Source organism: Melanotaenia boesemani, chromosome 9, assembly GCF_017639745.1.
Source record: "Melanotaenia boesemani isolate fMelBoe1 chromosome 9, fMelBoe1.pri, whole genome shotgun sequence".
NCBI lineage: Eukaryota > Metazoa > Chordata > Actinopteri > Atheriniformes > Melanotaeniidae > Melanotaenia > Melanotaenia boesemani.
This window is the reverse complement of record NC_055690.1, coordinates 9,486,466-9,502,532: the sequence shown is the minus strand read 5'-3', so window position 1 is coordinate 9,502,532 and position 16,067 is coordinate 9,486,466. Positions and strand designations below refer to the sequence as shown.

Below are 16,067 nucleotides of genomic sequence, written 5' to 3'. Positions count from 1 at the left end.
AATTGTTGTGAAATGACAAAACATTCATTCATTCATTCATTCATTCATTCATTCATTCATTCATTCATATAGTAGACGTATGCATTAGGTTTCAGTTCTGGGGTGGGGTTGTTTTTGCTTGCTTTATACACAATTCCATGTTAGACCTGCAGTCCTGAGCAGAAAACCAGCAGCAGTCCAACTCCACAATTCAGTAAAACAAGTCTTCTGCTTTTCAATACATTTTAAACAATTATTATTTCACATGTAAAACTTCTTTCCCTGAATCTGCTTTACTCTGACTTTAAACCAAGTGCTACCCCAGAATGAAGAAAAACTCCATTCTGGAATAAACATCATTCTCTCTCTATAGACATAAAATTACTACACAAAGTTGCTGTAATAAAAAAAAAATAAATAAAAAGTCAAAATTAGAATGATTATGTTGTAAGAGAATTGGTTTTCTTACAGCTTATGTCAGAGTTGGTCCTCTCTGCCCGGTTGTGTTTGTTAATTGATTGGATCCTCCTTAAAGATCCAGGAAGTGCAACCTAAATAAAAAACAGGTCTGCAGTCACCTGGAGGAAATCGTGTCATGACAAAAGTCCAGACAGCAGAATTTGGCTAATTCTTTGCATCTCTGGAAGAGGGATTAATAAGCAATTTCCTCTGTAAAATTAACGAGCCAATAAAAACATATGAAAGCAACATACAGATTTCCGATGGAAGAACTCAGGCTGAAACTAGATCAGTGTAAATCACTATATGCTGTTGAAATAAACAGAAAGGAAAGGAATTATGGATGTGGTATTAGACTGGATGAAAAGCTGTACTGAAACCCAGCAACAGAAGTCTGAATCAATCACGTAACCCAGGAGACGAGGGGTCATTAAGTAGCAGCTGGTATAATCTGAATTCTGAATAAAAAGGAATTAAACTGGTAACATAGTTAACTGTTAGGTCACTGTTAAAATTAGGTAGAAAAAGACGTTTCTTCACTTCTACCTCCTCATTTTTACTTTTTCACTTATCTCCTCCCTTTTTCTTTGGTATAGAAAGAAAGAAAGAAAGAAAGAAAGAAAGAAAGAAAGAAAGAAAGAAAGAAAGAAAGAAAGACTTATCTATGAACCAGAGCAAAGTAATCCTTTCTTTATCTCTTACTTTGTGTGTAACCCACTAATATCTGTTAATATCTGTTTTTTTCTTTGTGTCATAAATTTTTGTTTGTGGGAAACTGGACATCATTCTGATTCTTATTTGGAAGCAACACTGAAAAGTTTTATAACTTCTTCAAATCACTAAAATCTCCAACAGAAAACTTCTTGTTGTTCGGACTGTTCATTATTTCTTCTGTTAATGGCATCATTGCCATCGGTGTCGACTTGATCTAGCATTAAACTAGTTACTGAGACCAAAGTGAACAGTCTCACCTCCATCTCATCATCCTCTATTGCTGTGCTGCTTTTCAGTTTCTCAGGATTTCTAAACTTCTCCAGCAGGTCCAGGGTCAGCTCCTGTTTCAGGCAGTCCTGGGTCAGAAACATGTGCTGTGGGGGGGGAGGGAGACTTGGTGAGCAGTAGTAAGATCAAGAAAGTAAGCCGAAGACAGATGGGCATGACCAGCACAGTCACAGGTTTGGACAAACCCTGGCAAACAGACGCAGTAGCTTCAACACTGAGCTGTGTCTAGTTTAACAGTATCATTATAAACCATGTTTCTGGTGCTCTGATTGTCATTTTAGTCTCTAACAACACTCAAAGGAAACATCTGGCTCACCAGCTAACCAGCTACTCTCTTACTGTCATCAAAACAGGCTTTTCATAACTTTTTGTCTGAAAATAGTTTCCTGGTGCCATAAATGATGATGTGAAAACAGAGAGGTTGTCAGTGAGGATGTTTAAAACTGTGTTTAAATGACTATTTATATATATAAAAAATTGCCACTATTCATCACTGGATCTGACTGATACAGAAGTGAAACTATAGAAACCTGAGCTGAAGCTCATGTGAGTAAGCAGTACTCACCGAGAGCATCTTGGAGGCGCTGGGTCTCTTCTTCGGGTTCCTCACCAACATGGCCTTCACAAAATTGTAAAACATGGACGACCTGCAAACATGACATGTCGGCAGCATTTACCAACATCATAGATCAGGAAAGAACACATATAAGTGCACGTTTAACGTGCAGGAAAGCAACATTTAAACAAATTACTTGTTTAACATCTAATTTATCAGTTATAATTATTAAAAAGCCTCTAAAAATGAAGCTGTTATGTAATTAAATTAATGTTTATCAACTTGACAAGCACAGGATCCAATTTCATCATCCAGTTTTAAAGTCTTATCTGAAAACGTGCTGGTAAAATGGCTTTTCAAAACAGGAAATAGAGCATAAAGAAGTAGCTGCTTGTAATTAACTGATAAAAAAATACCTTGAACTGACCAGTTGCAGAGTTTTATTTACCATTTAGACTTGTCCTTCAGTTTGGGAGGCTGGTAGCCGCTCTTGGACATGAGAAACAGGACTCTACAGAAAGAAAGACAGTTGGTACGTCACACATGCTCAGTCATCCCCCCCCCCTTAACTGACATGTTTTATGGTGCGTATGGTGGACGTGTGTCTAACTGGGCAGATGTGTGCATAAACCACGTGGGTGGTGGAAACATTTCCTGTTTCTACAAATGTCAGTGTAAATTGGAGGGAGTGTGTGTTCATGCAGCGTGGTTGCATGTAGGCGTGTGTCCACATACACACTGATGTTTGTCATGTGCTGACATTTTCAAAAAGCTCTGCAGTGCATTTTATTGTGTGAGTGATGAGATTAGAGCACATTATACTAAATTCTTTATGGGTCTCATCGAGGGCTTTTATTTCTACTTAAAAATCACTTAACCCATAAGAGCCCGACGTGACATATATGTTACATACAGTTTCCGGGACATTTTGTTTCAATTTATGGTTTAAACTTTGCTCAAAATCCTGTTGAACACAATCTGATACTTGTGTTCTGTCCCTTATAGATACCCAGAAGCAGAAAAAAATATTTTAATATTTTTGATGTATCACATGGTAACAAATGGTAGATTTCCCTCCTAAATTTTTTATATTTTTTTATTAGATTTTGTTAAAGAGCCAAATAAAGACCCCATAATAAAAAATTTGACTTTTCTTACCATTTTTTTATGGGTTGGGCCTTAATGGGTTAAGTTCAGTCCTGCAAAGGTATCTGTAACGCTGTACTCCACATTAAAACTTTATTTTCTGGGCAATACATGAACTTGACCTGATGACCTGATTTGTTGGGAGAGGACTGTGACTTATCTCCAGCAACAATAACTTCCTTTAAACTCTCTTGAGTTTTTTTTTCAGCTTCCCTGCACTGCAAGCTGCTGCTGCAGAGATGCATTCATTCCCTTTCACCTGCCAGCACTCAAAGGAAATTAACATTTCAGTATTATGAGGCACTTTTTTAAGCTCAGCAAAAATTTTTAACAGATCTACCATTTAGTAAATTTATATTTAACATAAAAACTTCATGCAAGGCAACAGGTGGCATACGTTGTCATCTAGATAAAATAAAACCTTTATCGTAACTTATTTATAAGTTATTTATAAGTCCTACAACAATATACCCAAGTTTGATTATTTATTTACAGTAAAATTCAATAAGAATTAATTTATTCCACTTCTAAAGTATAAAATGAAAAAAGTAATTTGAGTAAAAATTATCACAAGAAGAACTGGTCATGGTTGCAGATAATCTAGAAACACCATCTTGTCCAGCTTGCATGGAGTCCTCACTTCAGGGGTTTATTTAGAAACAAAACTTCCTGTGTTTGATGTCTATGCTTATATGGACACACACACACACACACACACACATACATTAAACCCCTGCACACAATTTTAAAACAGCTACCTCATCAGTGACGTGAAACAGCAGCAAGATAAACATCAGAAAATGTTGGTCAATGAGACCGTGACGCTGACTTCAGTTTGTTTTTTGTTTCCTCTACATATTGGGTCTTTAGTGTGTGGAGGGGTTGCACATCTCCTCAGACATGTTAGGCCGTGTTTTCCAGTAATTACCGCAGTGGGTGGACATCAAACATGGGAGGCTGCAGCTCAGCGAGTTCTATGGCTGTGATGCCCACCGACCAGATGTCACAAAGTTCATTGTAGCCACCTTTGATCTCCACGGCCGCCACCTCTGGTGCCATCCTGAGAGGGAGAGGGAAACAGAACTTTACAATAAAGCTGACACCTTTTAACTTTAGTTTCAACACTAAGTTGGTTAAAATGATGTCCTGTAAACAGAAAATGTGAGAATCAGATCCACAGTGTCACTAACAACGGCAACAGTTTCAGGCCTGTAATTACCCACACACTTAACTACTGCACGTTTGCATCTCCTCTCATTTCTTTCTTTGTTTCTCAGGTTGCCAGTCTCCTATCTCACTTTTCTTGTGTCTCCAGTAATAGTCTTGGATTTTAATGGCTGTTAGCTTTAGCTGCTTTTTCTATATCTATTCCTGTTTTATATCAGTTCATTTTGGTATTAAATGTTTTACTGTACACACTGTTTGTCTCATTTTTACAAGTTTTTGTTTAGATTTTTCTTTTTTGGTCTCATACCCTAGTCATTGAAGATCCCTCCCACTCTACACTCCAAGAAAAGTCAGTAAAAATACGGGAGAATGTATCGTAAATATTTGACGGAATCTTCCGTAATTACGTTTTAACAGAGACTGTTCTGTATTCCTCCACACCGTATTCTTCTTGCGTGTTATTGGCGGACGACAAACAACATTATAGTAGTGTATTATTGCCAGTAACCGGTAAGGACTGTCGATCAGAACAGGTAGGTCACAAAAACTATTTGCAAAAGAAAACAAACAAACAAAATCTAGAAAAATGCTCTTGTGCAATAACAGCACGTGTGAATGCACTATACTGAATCATGTTGGATGAGTGAAATGAAATGAGCATATGCTTAAGATGGTAAAAGTGTCAAAAATGTTTAATTTTGTACTGCTGAAAACTACACCGAATAAATATAATTACATAAAGAATAGACGGAAAACATATGTACTCAGCAGACAGCATATAAAACAATATCCCTAACTGACATTGAACCTGTGATTACACACACCAGTGGCAACTTAGTTAACCATCATCCTACTAGGTAGACACTGTGAAGTCTTTGATGTTGAGAAGCTTATACATCTTGGTATTGTTACAATGGCACAAGTTGAGTTCAAAAGTGTGAAGGTGTTCTAAAGCAGTTTAAATGGTTTAATATACTTTGCTGAGATTATTATGAAGCTGGGGTCAATAGTAGTAATATGACGTTTTAATGTGCTAAAATGGTGGCATGTTCAATAAATTATTGTAAAAATAATGCTAGTAAATTCCAATATTTCAAGTTTTTTCGCATTCTAACAATTTGACATTTTTATTAAGCCTCAATACCCTTTGATTCTGCAGCAAGTTAACTTTGCCAATTGCAGCACACAGCTGAGAGCAATAAGTTAATTCAACTTGCAGCAGTTTAAATTATATCAACAGCAATAAGTTAAGTATCAGCAGGAGAAGGTATCTAAGTTGTTGGCTTAGAACCTAAATCATAAGGGTTTGTTTGTACCAAAGAGCATCTTCAAGTGCACACGTGCAGCCAGAAACGCTGGTAGCAGAATGCAGAATTACAGTAAAAGTTGACAGTAGCGAGAGGACTGTGTCTTGCTGGACACTGCTTAATGGTGCATCCTGCTGAAGAAGTTTTCAGCTCATTATGCATAGGACTGTCCAAATGCTGCATTGTCCAATCCGCATTTTACCTGAAGGACTTTTGTCCAATCAGAGAACCCACGCATTCAAGCTGCATCGAGAAGGTACAAATTCGCTGCGCATCTTGGGACCAAGAACACAGAAACTGCGGACGACAAACACAAACCCGGAAGAATTGCACTAGTTGTGACTACACTTGTCAGCTGTGAAAGTGCCTCCAAGCCCACCAATGCTTTGCGGTGTGACGTCAAATTCACGAGCTCCGTTTCATTTCGAGTCTTTGAGACCTCTGTGGTAAAATATCTATCTAATCTAAATACATTGAGCGTATTATTTGTTAACTTAAAGGGTTTCTAATATTAAGTTTGGGACAAGTGTTGGGACATATTACTGGCTTCAGTATCTGGTGTTGATTTACGCTAAGACTTCTATTCTTTCACAGTGTTGTTGAACATTTCATGTGCTGCCAATTAGCCACGTTTGCCAGATAACAAGATTGTGATTAGCCTGATATTGGCAACTCAAAGGAGCTAGAAACCAAGCAAGAGGAACTAAAACCGCCTTCAAATCTGGTTAACTGCAGGAGTCTAATATACAAAAGTTGATGGCTGACACATATTCCCTTCAGCGCGCAGATATAAACAATGAGAACTCTGTAAACAGGTTGTTGGAGGAATGGCACTTCCTCTTCACGGCATTCTTCCTTTTTAATCACACACGTACTCTTCTTGGCTTTCCAGTACAAATCAAACTGGCAGATGAATATTCCAGGAAAGAAAAGACAATTGGAGACTTCCTCAAATCAAAGGGGATGACGAATGAAGGTGCTGACCCTTTGGAGCTGATCTCTGGAATTGCAAAATACTCCTGATCAAATGTTCTACCATAACGAGGTATGTGTATGCATGTATACAAACATACACACACACACACACACACACACACACACACACACACACACACACACACACACACACACACACATATATATATATATATATATATATATATATATATATATATATATATATATAATTGCATGTATATAATATGCCTGAATATATGGTCAAAGAGGTCATAGCTAACGTTGAATATGTGTTGGCTGTGCTTATTGTTTTGCTGGGTTTTTAACCATTTTATTTATATGTTTTGTAAGTGGACTTGTTCTCTTGTTCTGATACTGGTGATTGTGTCCTGTGTCCGAAGGGGAACAACGTTTCAAAGTTGCCATGGATGGAGAGATTGTGAATGACCACATCAACTCCCCCATTGTGGTGCTGAGCTATGCCTTTTGTTTGTTTTATGTTTTCAACATTAAATATCCAAAGGAGATGTCTCTCACGCTGGAATTCATTCAAAGGTGAGAAGAGCTTTATTTATGCTGTGAAATATTTTGATCAGGTTTAAGTCTCTGGTTCCAATGTTGATGCCCCAGCAGTTGCTGCAAAGCAGATTGAGCTCTCCACCAAAGACTGATGGAAGATGTGAAACATCTCGGTGCAGACATTAAACGATTCAGCTTCCTTCAGAAGTAGAGTCTCCTGTCTTTCCTTCTAGATGCTTCTGTGTTACATTTCCAGTCTAGTCTGTTGTTCAGCTGAACTCTAAGGTACTTGTAATCCTCCACCATCTCTTCTACCAGGATGTAAACAGTATGTTCTTTATTCCAGTTTCTCCTGAAGTTAACAATTATCTCTTTTGTTTTGTTTGTCTTCAAAATGAGGTGAGTGTTCACAACATCTCACAAACTGACTGATCAGTTATCTGTACTCAGCATCTCTTCACTCAGCAGTCATCAGAGTATTTCTGCAGATGACAGTCTCAGAGTTGTATTGGAAGTCTGAGGTGTACAGTGTGGAGAGAAATGGTGAGAGTAAGGTCCCTTGTGGTGCTTCAGTGCTGCTGACCACCATCTCAGACACACAGCCTTTCAGTCTTACAAATACTGGTGTGCTTCACTGCTTAAGATTGTATTAGCATCAAGGGAGGATGAATTGCAGTGCTCACGGTCAAGGAGACGATCTGCACGAGGGAGATTTTTTTTACCTGTGTTATTCTGGTAGTGGTTTCAATCATACCTGGTACCTCTGCAGACACAATTTATGACATCATCAGCGCTATTATCAATATGCTACAAACACAACATCCTAACGAATTCACTGCAATACCTGGAGACATCAACAATGTCTCCCTCTCTCCAACATTACCTGCTTTCCAACAGTTTGTCAGCTGCTTCACCAGAGAAAATAAGTGGCTTGACATATTTTATCCAAATAATAACAAGTAATCTGGTTCTTCTCACCTCCACCTACAACCCCATTGTTCAGCAGCAACCAATCATCACAGAGATTATTAAACCTGGTCAAATGAAGGTGAAGATGCTCTGAGAGGATGTTTTGAAGCACTTTGACCAACACATTGTATGAAAAGTGCTATATAAATACTGAATGACTGATTGATTTAATAGATACTTTTTTCCTTTTAAAAGGTTTGTGGGTTGTCTTTAACAAATAATGTCAACTATTGTGTATATATAACAATGAACAGATTTCAGAATGATCTCACTTACTACGTTGCTGCTATCTGGAGCTTGCTATATTACTAGCATATTCTAGAATGGAAGTAGCAACATATATCAATGGTTTTTAGAAATATTGAAACCCTGTGATTGAAACCGAGCACATTCTGAAAGTATTTCCCATGGTACATCACTCACATTGTTTAAGTGGAAGTTCCTTTGGAGGAGGTGTACAAGTCTGTCAAAACAGGTGTAGTTTAGACAATGACTCAGGTATTTACCGCACTTTTAGTTAACTCTGTTAATCTATTTGTCAGTTGCTATATTGAAACATCTACAGCATTGTGAAATCACAACAGTCTCCAAATGTAATCTGACTCCAAAACTCTCATTACTTTTGGCTGTCGAGATCTCCAACTCTACATGTGTTTAAATGCCATCAAGATGAAACAAAATGTGATTTGGGTTAGCAGTTGTCATGAAGAGTCCTTGTTCTGTTACTAATATAGATAATGCATTCTTTTTCTTTATAGAATCTTTCTTGGGGATCAATCCTGAAAGAAGAACAAAAGCAGTGAAAAAGGGGAGAAAGAGGCAGCATGTTCCAGCAAGACTGTTGACGTTCCTCTCTGAATTGAATGACTTAGAAAATCAGTAGAAACTTTAAGGACATAAATTATGTTTGAATTATTTTTGTGATTAGTAGAATTAGTTGATATTTCTTTGTTTTTTCCTTTCCTTAACCTCTTAAGTCCTAGGGAAAACACTTTTGCTTTTGTAATGTTTTAAGTGTTGTAGTTGGAAACTCTGCATCATTTGTTTGTAAGAAACATTGTTTTCCCATGATTTCATGGCCTGTCCCTTGTAGTGGACTTTGGGGTTTCTGTTGTAAAAAATGTAATTATGGAATGTCATGATAATGTTTATTTTTATGTGGCTACAATATAATGCTTTTTATTTATCAATTTATTTTTTATGTTTTTGTTGTTGTTTTTTGTTTTGTTGTTTGTGAATTTTGCAATTAATTTAAAGGACGTATGACTTTTAGGTTTCAGACTCGTGTCCTGCACAGGAGACAGAAATGAATCGCAGGGTCATTGGACTCCAGAGAAAACATGAATAATAAGAATAAATAATTACCATATATATTATACTGATACATCTCTATGTCCCTCATTTGTTCTTAAAGTGAGACTTTTCTTACAACTAAAGGAATTCCGGAATAACGGCAGTGTCCGTATATGAACGGGAGCATATGCTGTGTAGCTACAGATTTCCCCGTTATTTGAATAACGGAAGTGTCCGTACAATAACAGTACAGTTTCCTGGTAATTTTCTGCCAGCAACTCCTCTGTTTTTCTACGGATCTTTTTTCTTAGAGTGTACATCTCCTTTTAGTTGCTACCTTTAGCCTGTTACAAAGTCCCACTGGTCCGAAATAACATCTCCAATAATTTTCATCCTGTCTGCCATAACTGCTCTGAACAATATCAAGTAGGCTTACCAACATCTGTTGCTTTTTCTTTCTTCTTCTCCTCTTTTTGTATGTTTTTATTGCTATTTTAGAACGGTTTGAATATTTATTTAAACATTTGAACCTTTTTATTTGTTTTAATTGTGAATCCCTGAGCCTTGCAAGAATAATTTGTTTAATTTAATTCATCTGTCTAGAAAATTTGCAGTTCTGCTGGCACTGTCACATTTACATTGCTGCAGATGTGCAAGGCCATAAACAAGCATTGTAAAATAAAATGGCATTATAAAGAGTTTTTGATCTTACCAATATGGCGTCCCAATGAAGGACATCCTCCGGGCCAGAGTGGCTGTGATCTGAGCCGAAATTCCAAAGTCAGCTGCAAAACAGAGGATAAAATATGAAAAATCATACAAAACACACCCATTAAGTAGTTGTGATGTGTGCTTTCCTGATTTGTTTCCATATGCTGTTTAAACATGTTTACAAGAGAGCAATCACACTGAACAGATGCACAGGATTCAGTTCTTCAGTACAAATCAGCTGCACTTTTGCTAGAAAGGTGGCATATTGTTGCTTGAGCTGCACCTTTGTGGTGAGTGACTCATTTTAACCACACTGGTACAGTGCAGTGCAGACACTACAAACATCCACCTACCCAACTTGACTTCACCCAGATCATTGAGGAGGATGTTGGCACCCTGGAAGGAAAGCAGATAAAACATCAGCACAGATGCAACACAGAAAATTTTACTGTACACAAGTCTCTTCTTTACCCACTTGGTGATCTTTAAGTGAGCCCACATACATTGGTAATAAAAAGCTTCTAACTCTAACAAAGTGAAAAATCGTCCCATGGATTTTGTTTATTGCTCATGACTGTGCACGTTTTCATAGTTTAAGCGAACCAGATAACAGAATATGTCAGACATCTACCTCTGTGAGAGTCCATCGACATGGTTTCAATTTATGTTCCTCAGGATTTTGTTGAAAACAAATAATCAGCACTTTGTTTATTTTGTTCTAATTTAAGTTTTAATCTGTTGCTGCAGGGACCCCATTTCTGCTTAAGTCTGACGTGCTCTACCACAAATAAATGCAACACATAAGTAAACAATGAATAAACATATCAAATCACTGTTTGACTTGCTGACCTTAATGTCTCTGTGGATTTTCTTCTGTGCATGCAGGTAGTCTAGGCCCTGGTTACACAAACACACACACATCACTGAATTAGGTGAAAAGATTGTTAATAATGAAATTAAAAACTAATATGTGATTACCTGCAGCATCTCTCTGCAGATGTAGGCTATCTGTGGTTCAGACAGAGGACCTGTCACTGTAAAACAAAGCTCAGTTAAATATTTAAATAAATAAAATAAATAAATAATTAAACAGAAAAGCAGCATTCAGAGCTTACAAGTAAAATCCAGAAAGAGTAACAGAGAAATATGATGCTTGAAATGATATTTTGAACGCTGATTTATGTGTCAGACATAAAAACTGGAACATTTGGGAACCGGCGAAACCCCAAATTTAAACTCTTGACTTGCCTGAACAATGATTTAAAAGCATTTTACAGACTAACTTCACTATAAAGCCTTCTTTCAGCAAGTCAACAGAACAATAAGCAACATGATGTTTGGTTTGATTCAATTATTAAAGTTATATCTGGATTTGACATAGATCTAAAAACCAGCACAACAGTCATTTTTGGCTCCAGTGTTGAAAATCCATTTTTAGGTTGATGGTAAAAGTCTTTAAAATAAACTTTTTTAAAGATAGTCGGAGGACGACCCGAAAGGATAGTAAACTTTTTTTTTGCTCTGATGTTTTAATCATCTTTAGTCCTAACCAAAAATACCAAATATTAAATAATTTAAATTATTTTTAACCCTTTAAATGACAGTTTTTCAATACAAAGTCATTGTTTTCACAAAACTAAAAGCAGAGAAATTTAGTTTTTTTTCCCCTCATATAATAGATTTGATGTGGTTGAGGATTTATTGTAAAGATCAGTCTTAGATACACTAAATTTTAATAATAAAATTGATTTAGCTGCAGTTTTAGTTTCTTTTGGCAGAGTCAGATTAATGATTTACTTTCTAATCGGACAACAAATTCCTATTGACACCCATTAATACCACACTTTTTAAACATCTCAACCATAACACAACATAATCATGCATTCTCTAATGTCATGGTTTTATTTAAAAGAAAAATAGTAAAATTAGTAATTTTGACTATTCATCATGGCGTGGTGCCATTTTCCCATCATAGGCCAATACTTGAAAGACATGTCCTTTCTCAATGGTAAAACCATTATAAAAACACTTAACAATTTTTAAACCTGCATCAAATTTCTCAAATAGAGCATTTATTTTGCACTTTGCAACACTTTGCAAAACTAAAATTGAAACTGGAATATAAAAGTTCTTCAAAAGAAACACCAAAAGCGACAAAAAAGTCCCTGATTACCCATAAGGGTTAAAAAAAACCACATACGTCAGGAGCCGGGGGAGCAAGTTAATGAGACCAACTAGATCAACTAACTTAGTAACTAATGCTGTGACCACCATGTTTAAAATCCAGAACCTGGTTAGGAGGCTGGTCTGTTGAATTCAAGAGAGAATGAAAAGAAGAGCTGCAACAGGGATGTAAATAGGAATCAGCAGGAGAAAAACATGATCTCAGTCTCATTTTTCAGCTGTTTATGTCTTTCTATACCTCGTCACCTCTGTGAATGCTACCTAATGTAGTGGCATTGATAAAAACTATGTGATGGTGAATTTTTTACCGCTTCTTGACAAGGTCTATTTTTCTGCAATCTGTCCAAAATGATATACACAAAATAAACTAAATATATCTTTACAACTACAAAGGCTGTGTGTGTAATAAATAGGTCTTTTTGACCACAAATCAGCTAAAGTAAGATATGATTTATGATCTTTGGCTGCTAGCTCACAGAGTTTCTATCCCACAGTGATGAGACAGACATCAGCAGAGTCTCTGCTTTCATATGACACCTTGTTTGTGTGGTTTGCTTTAAGTGGAGACATTAACTGAAGCTCTAACGTGGATAATTCTGTTCTCATGTTTTTGCTATTATAAAATTGCTTGGGGTTTGAACTGTGTTTCATTTTGATGTCAATGCTTGGTAGAGTCCTTAATCTGAGTTTGTCCCTGGGATTTTGCTATGCTACATGTTAGGACTGCTGCTTCCAGGATGTGCGAAGATCTTTTGTTCAGCACGTACCTCATGCTGTCCCCTGTACAGGTGGCTTTCATGAAGAAGAGGTTAATTAGTGTCATGATCATGGTTTATGTTCTTGGTTTTGTCATGTTTAGTTCTGTTTCCTGTTTTGTTTTGGTAGCTCCTTCCCTTGTGTGTTCTGTGTTACTTTCTGTTTCCTGCTCATTAGTTCACCTGGTCTAATTAACTCATTCACCTCACCTTGTTTATCCTTCAGTGTATTTAAGCCAAAGGTTTTCAGCTCCTCCTTTGTCTGTTCGTTGCTTTCTGTTTGGTTGCTTTCTCTTTGCTTCTGTAAGATTTAGTCCATGTTATGATACAGTTTTGCCACTGGAGGCTTTTTGTTTTGTAAGTTTTAGTTTTTGTTATTAAAACCTTTTACCTGCACCAGTCTGCCTCTTTAAGCCTGCAATTGGGTCCTCACGTCCACAGCTCCTGACAAATTAGTGTGGGTTTTTGTTTTTACTATATTTATTAACATAGTTTGGTGTTTTAACAAGAGTCGGTAGACATGTTTAAAAAGGCAGAATTAATAAAAATATTTTATTGATATTAATATTTTCTTTTATTCTAGTTTAATTTTATTAAGTGTAGGTTGTTTTCTAATTAGGTGGCTGCAACATTTCACAACACTTGTTTTCCTTCACACTTTTTATTAATAGACATTAATATCTGACAGTAAGCCAGCATGAGATCATCCTGCACCAGCTTTGAACGTTTTATTTTTCAGCCTGCTCATGAAACAGGTGATCATCTCCTGCTCTGAATGCAGCTACTGCTGCTGCCAGAAGCCTCTTCTGGTTGCTTTAGGACAGGGGAGGGGCCTGCGCAGCAGCACCCGCTCCTCATTGAGAAGAATAAACTACTTTCATATACGTCAGTCTACAAAAGTCTCCAATACTGAAAAAGCCACTAGATTTGTCGCTAGTCGCTTTAAAAAAACAAACAAACAAAAAAAAGGTCGCTAAGTTGGCAACACTCACACCGTGTTGGTGTGTGAATGTGCCCCCTTGAGGTGAGGCAGAGTACTGTTTGCCTCACCTGCTGACTTTTCTCTGCACTTTATTGTACGGTAAACGGGAATATTTCTCTCACAAATACATTAAATACATTACACAGACTGTAGAGAGTCATGATGTATAACAAATATTTCTGTGAAGTTGATATTGGCGATATGCTGAGGAACTGAAAACAGCATGTGTCATGCAACCCAGTTTGTATTAGATGGTACAGTCAGAGCTGTGCACAGCTCGCCCGTGCCTCCACTGGGGTTTCTGCACTGGATTTGATCGGGAAATACTCAAATTTGGCAATTTTTACTTAATAAACTGTCAAAAACAAGTTAAAGTCATACTAAAAAGAGCATTTTTAACACAGATCAGTGGAAAATATTAATATTTATTGTATGTTTTTTTCTTTATCATGACAGGTGAGGCAGTGCCTCACCTGCCTTCCCTGACCACACGTCACTCAACACTAGACAGGTGATATTAGGACATCTATGTGCTGGGAACACAAGACAAACTATGTTATTTGTTTGGGGAAGATAAACTGCATGCAAGGCAACAGCTGCCAGTCCATTGCAACAGAACCTAGGTATACACGAGGAGAACATGCAAACTCCACACAGAGGGGCCACTGTTCAAACACCCCCCCGCCGAGGCTCGAACCAGTGACCTCCTGCGAGGCCGTGATGCTAACCACCTCACCACCGTGCAGCCCTGATTTTAAAATTGCATGTTGTTTTTATTTTGCAACTTTCTAACCTTTCTCTCAAGGTGGAGGACAGGCATGCGTTGAAAATCCTTTCTGTGTTTGTGAACTGCCGTTTAGTACACTTGGTCTCTGTCAAAGATTTCATATGTAATATTGTTTTAATTGATTTTTTTGACTTATTTTTAAATTTGCAATTCAGGATCTTCTGCTGCAAATCTTTGGAAAGAATGTTTTACTTCAAGTGGTCTGAATTTAAAATAGAATATATTTGTACATACATGTAATAAATAAGTACAATGATAACAACAAAACCAAACTGACGTTTTGCATCAAATTAAGAAAATTATGGTTGAATTTTCCTAATGCCAGTTTCTGAGTGAAAGAGTCACTCACCATGGTAGATATCCTGAAGAGAGCCTCCTCCACAGAACTCCATACAGATCCACAGCTTATTCACTCTGCAGGAACAACCAAAGCTCTTTATAAAACTACTGTCTAGGATTAGTAAGAGAGATAGTGGACATATCTTACCGTATGTAGCTGCCATAATATGCTACTATGTTAGGATGTTTGCAGCTCTTCACAATGATGATTTCCTGCTGGATGATGGAGAAATCATCTTCTGTTGGGCCGAACACAGAAAGAAAAACTACTAGCATCATGTTACATATTGGTGGTGTGTATAGTTATAATGTTAGCATCTAGAATTTAGTTTGTGTATCTCTTCTATATACAGTGATGAGTCACTCTGATTAGAAGATTAAGGCCTTTGAACATTATTAAAGAACATGCTAAAGTCACACTTAGACCTGACTTTTAAGTGGAGAGCGAATAACATCAATATCTCTACAGCAGTGGCCAGTATTCCTTCCCACAATGTTGTGTTCCCACTGTTGGGAACACAACATTTAAGTACACAAGGGTCTGCAGGACTGGGCCGAGCTAACGTTTACTTTACTATAACATTTCAAATGGAGGCTTAGAAGTTGACAGTATCTGTCTGAATATTAACCTTTTCATGCATGAATTTTTAAAAACCAGTACAACATGTTTTTCCACATTTTCTACCACTTTTCCAGGGTCGGGTTGCAGAGGCAGCTGCCTAAGCAGGAAAGCCCAGACTTTCCTCTGTCAGGCCACAATTGCCTGCTCGTCCGGGGGGATCCTGAGAAGTTCCCATGCCAGTCAAGAAATGTAGTCCATCCAGCGTGTCCTGGGTCTTCCCCTGGGTCCCCTCCTGGTGGGGCATGCCTGGAACACCTCACCAGGGAGGCATCCAGGAGACATCCTGACCAGATGCCTGAGCCACCTCATCTGCCCCTCTCAATGCGAAGGATG

General features: G+C 37.5%; 1 protein-coding gene across 1 annotated transcript in view; it reads right to left on the bottom strand.

Annotated features, from left to right (window-relative positions):
• Positions 1-16,067, bottom strand: part of LOC121645888 (mitogen-activated protein kinase kinase kinase kinase 5-like) — a 47,157-nt gene that overhangs the window by 15,839 nt on the left and 15,251 nt on the right. Inside the window, exons 3-13 of the mRNA XM_041994650.1 lie at positions 15,261-15,351; positions 15,123-15,187; positions 11,044-11,099; positions 10,915-10,962; positions 10,419-10,461; positions 10,067-10,139; positions 4,071-4,202; positions 2,445-2,507; positions 2,006-2,087; positions 1,410-1,526; positions 449-530 (exon numbers count right to left, since the gene is read on the bottom strand). Coding sequence (XP_041850584.1) covers positions 449-530; positions 1,410-1,526; positions 2,006-2,087; positions 2,445-2,507; positions 4,071-4,202; positions 10,067-10,139; positions 10,419-10,461; positions 10,915-10,962; positions 11,044-11,099; positions 15,123-15,187; positions 15,261-15,351 — 852 coding nt within the window. The remainder of the gene's footprint in view (positions 1-448; positions 531-1,409; positions 1,527-2,005; positions 2,088-2,444; positions 2,508-4,070; positions 4,203-10,066; positions 10,140-10,418; positions 10,462-10,914; positions 10,963-11,043; positions 11,100-15,122; positions 15,188-15,260; positions 15,352-16,067) is intronic.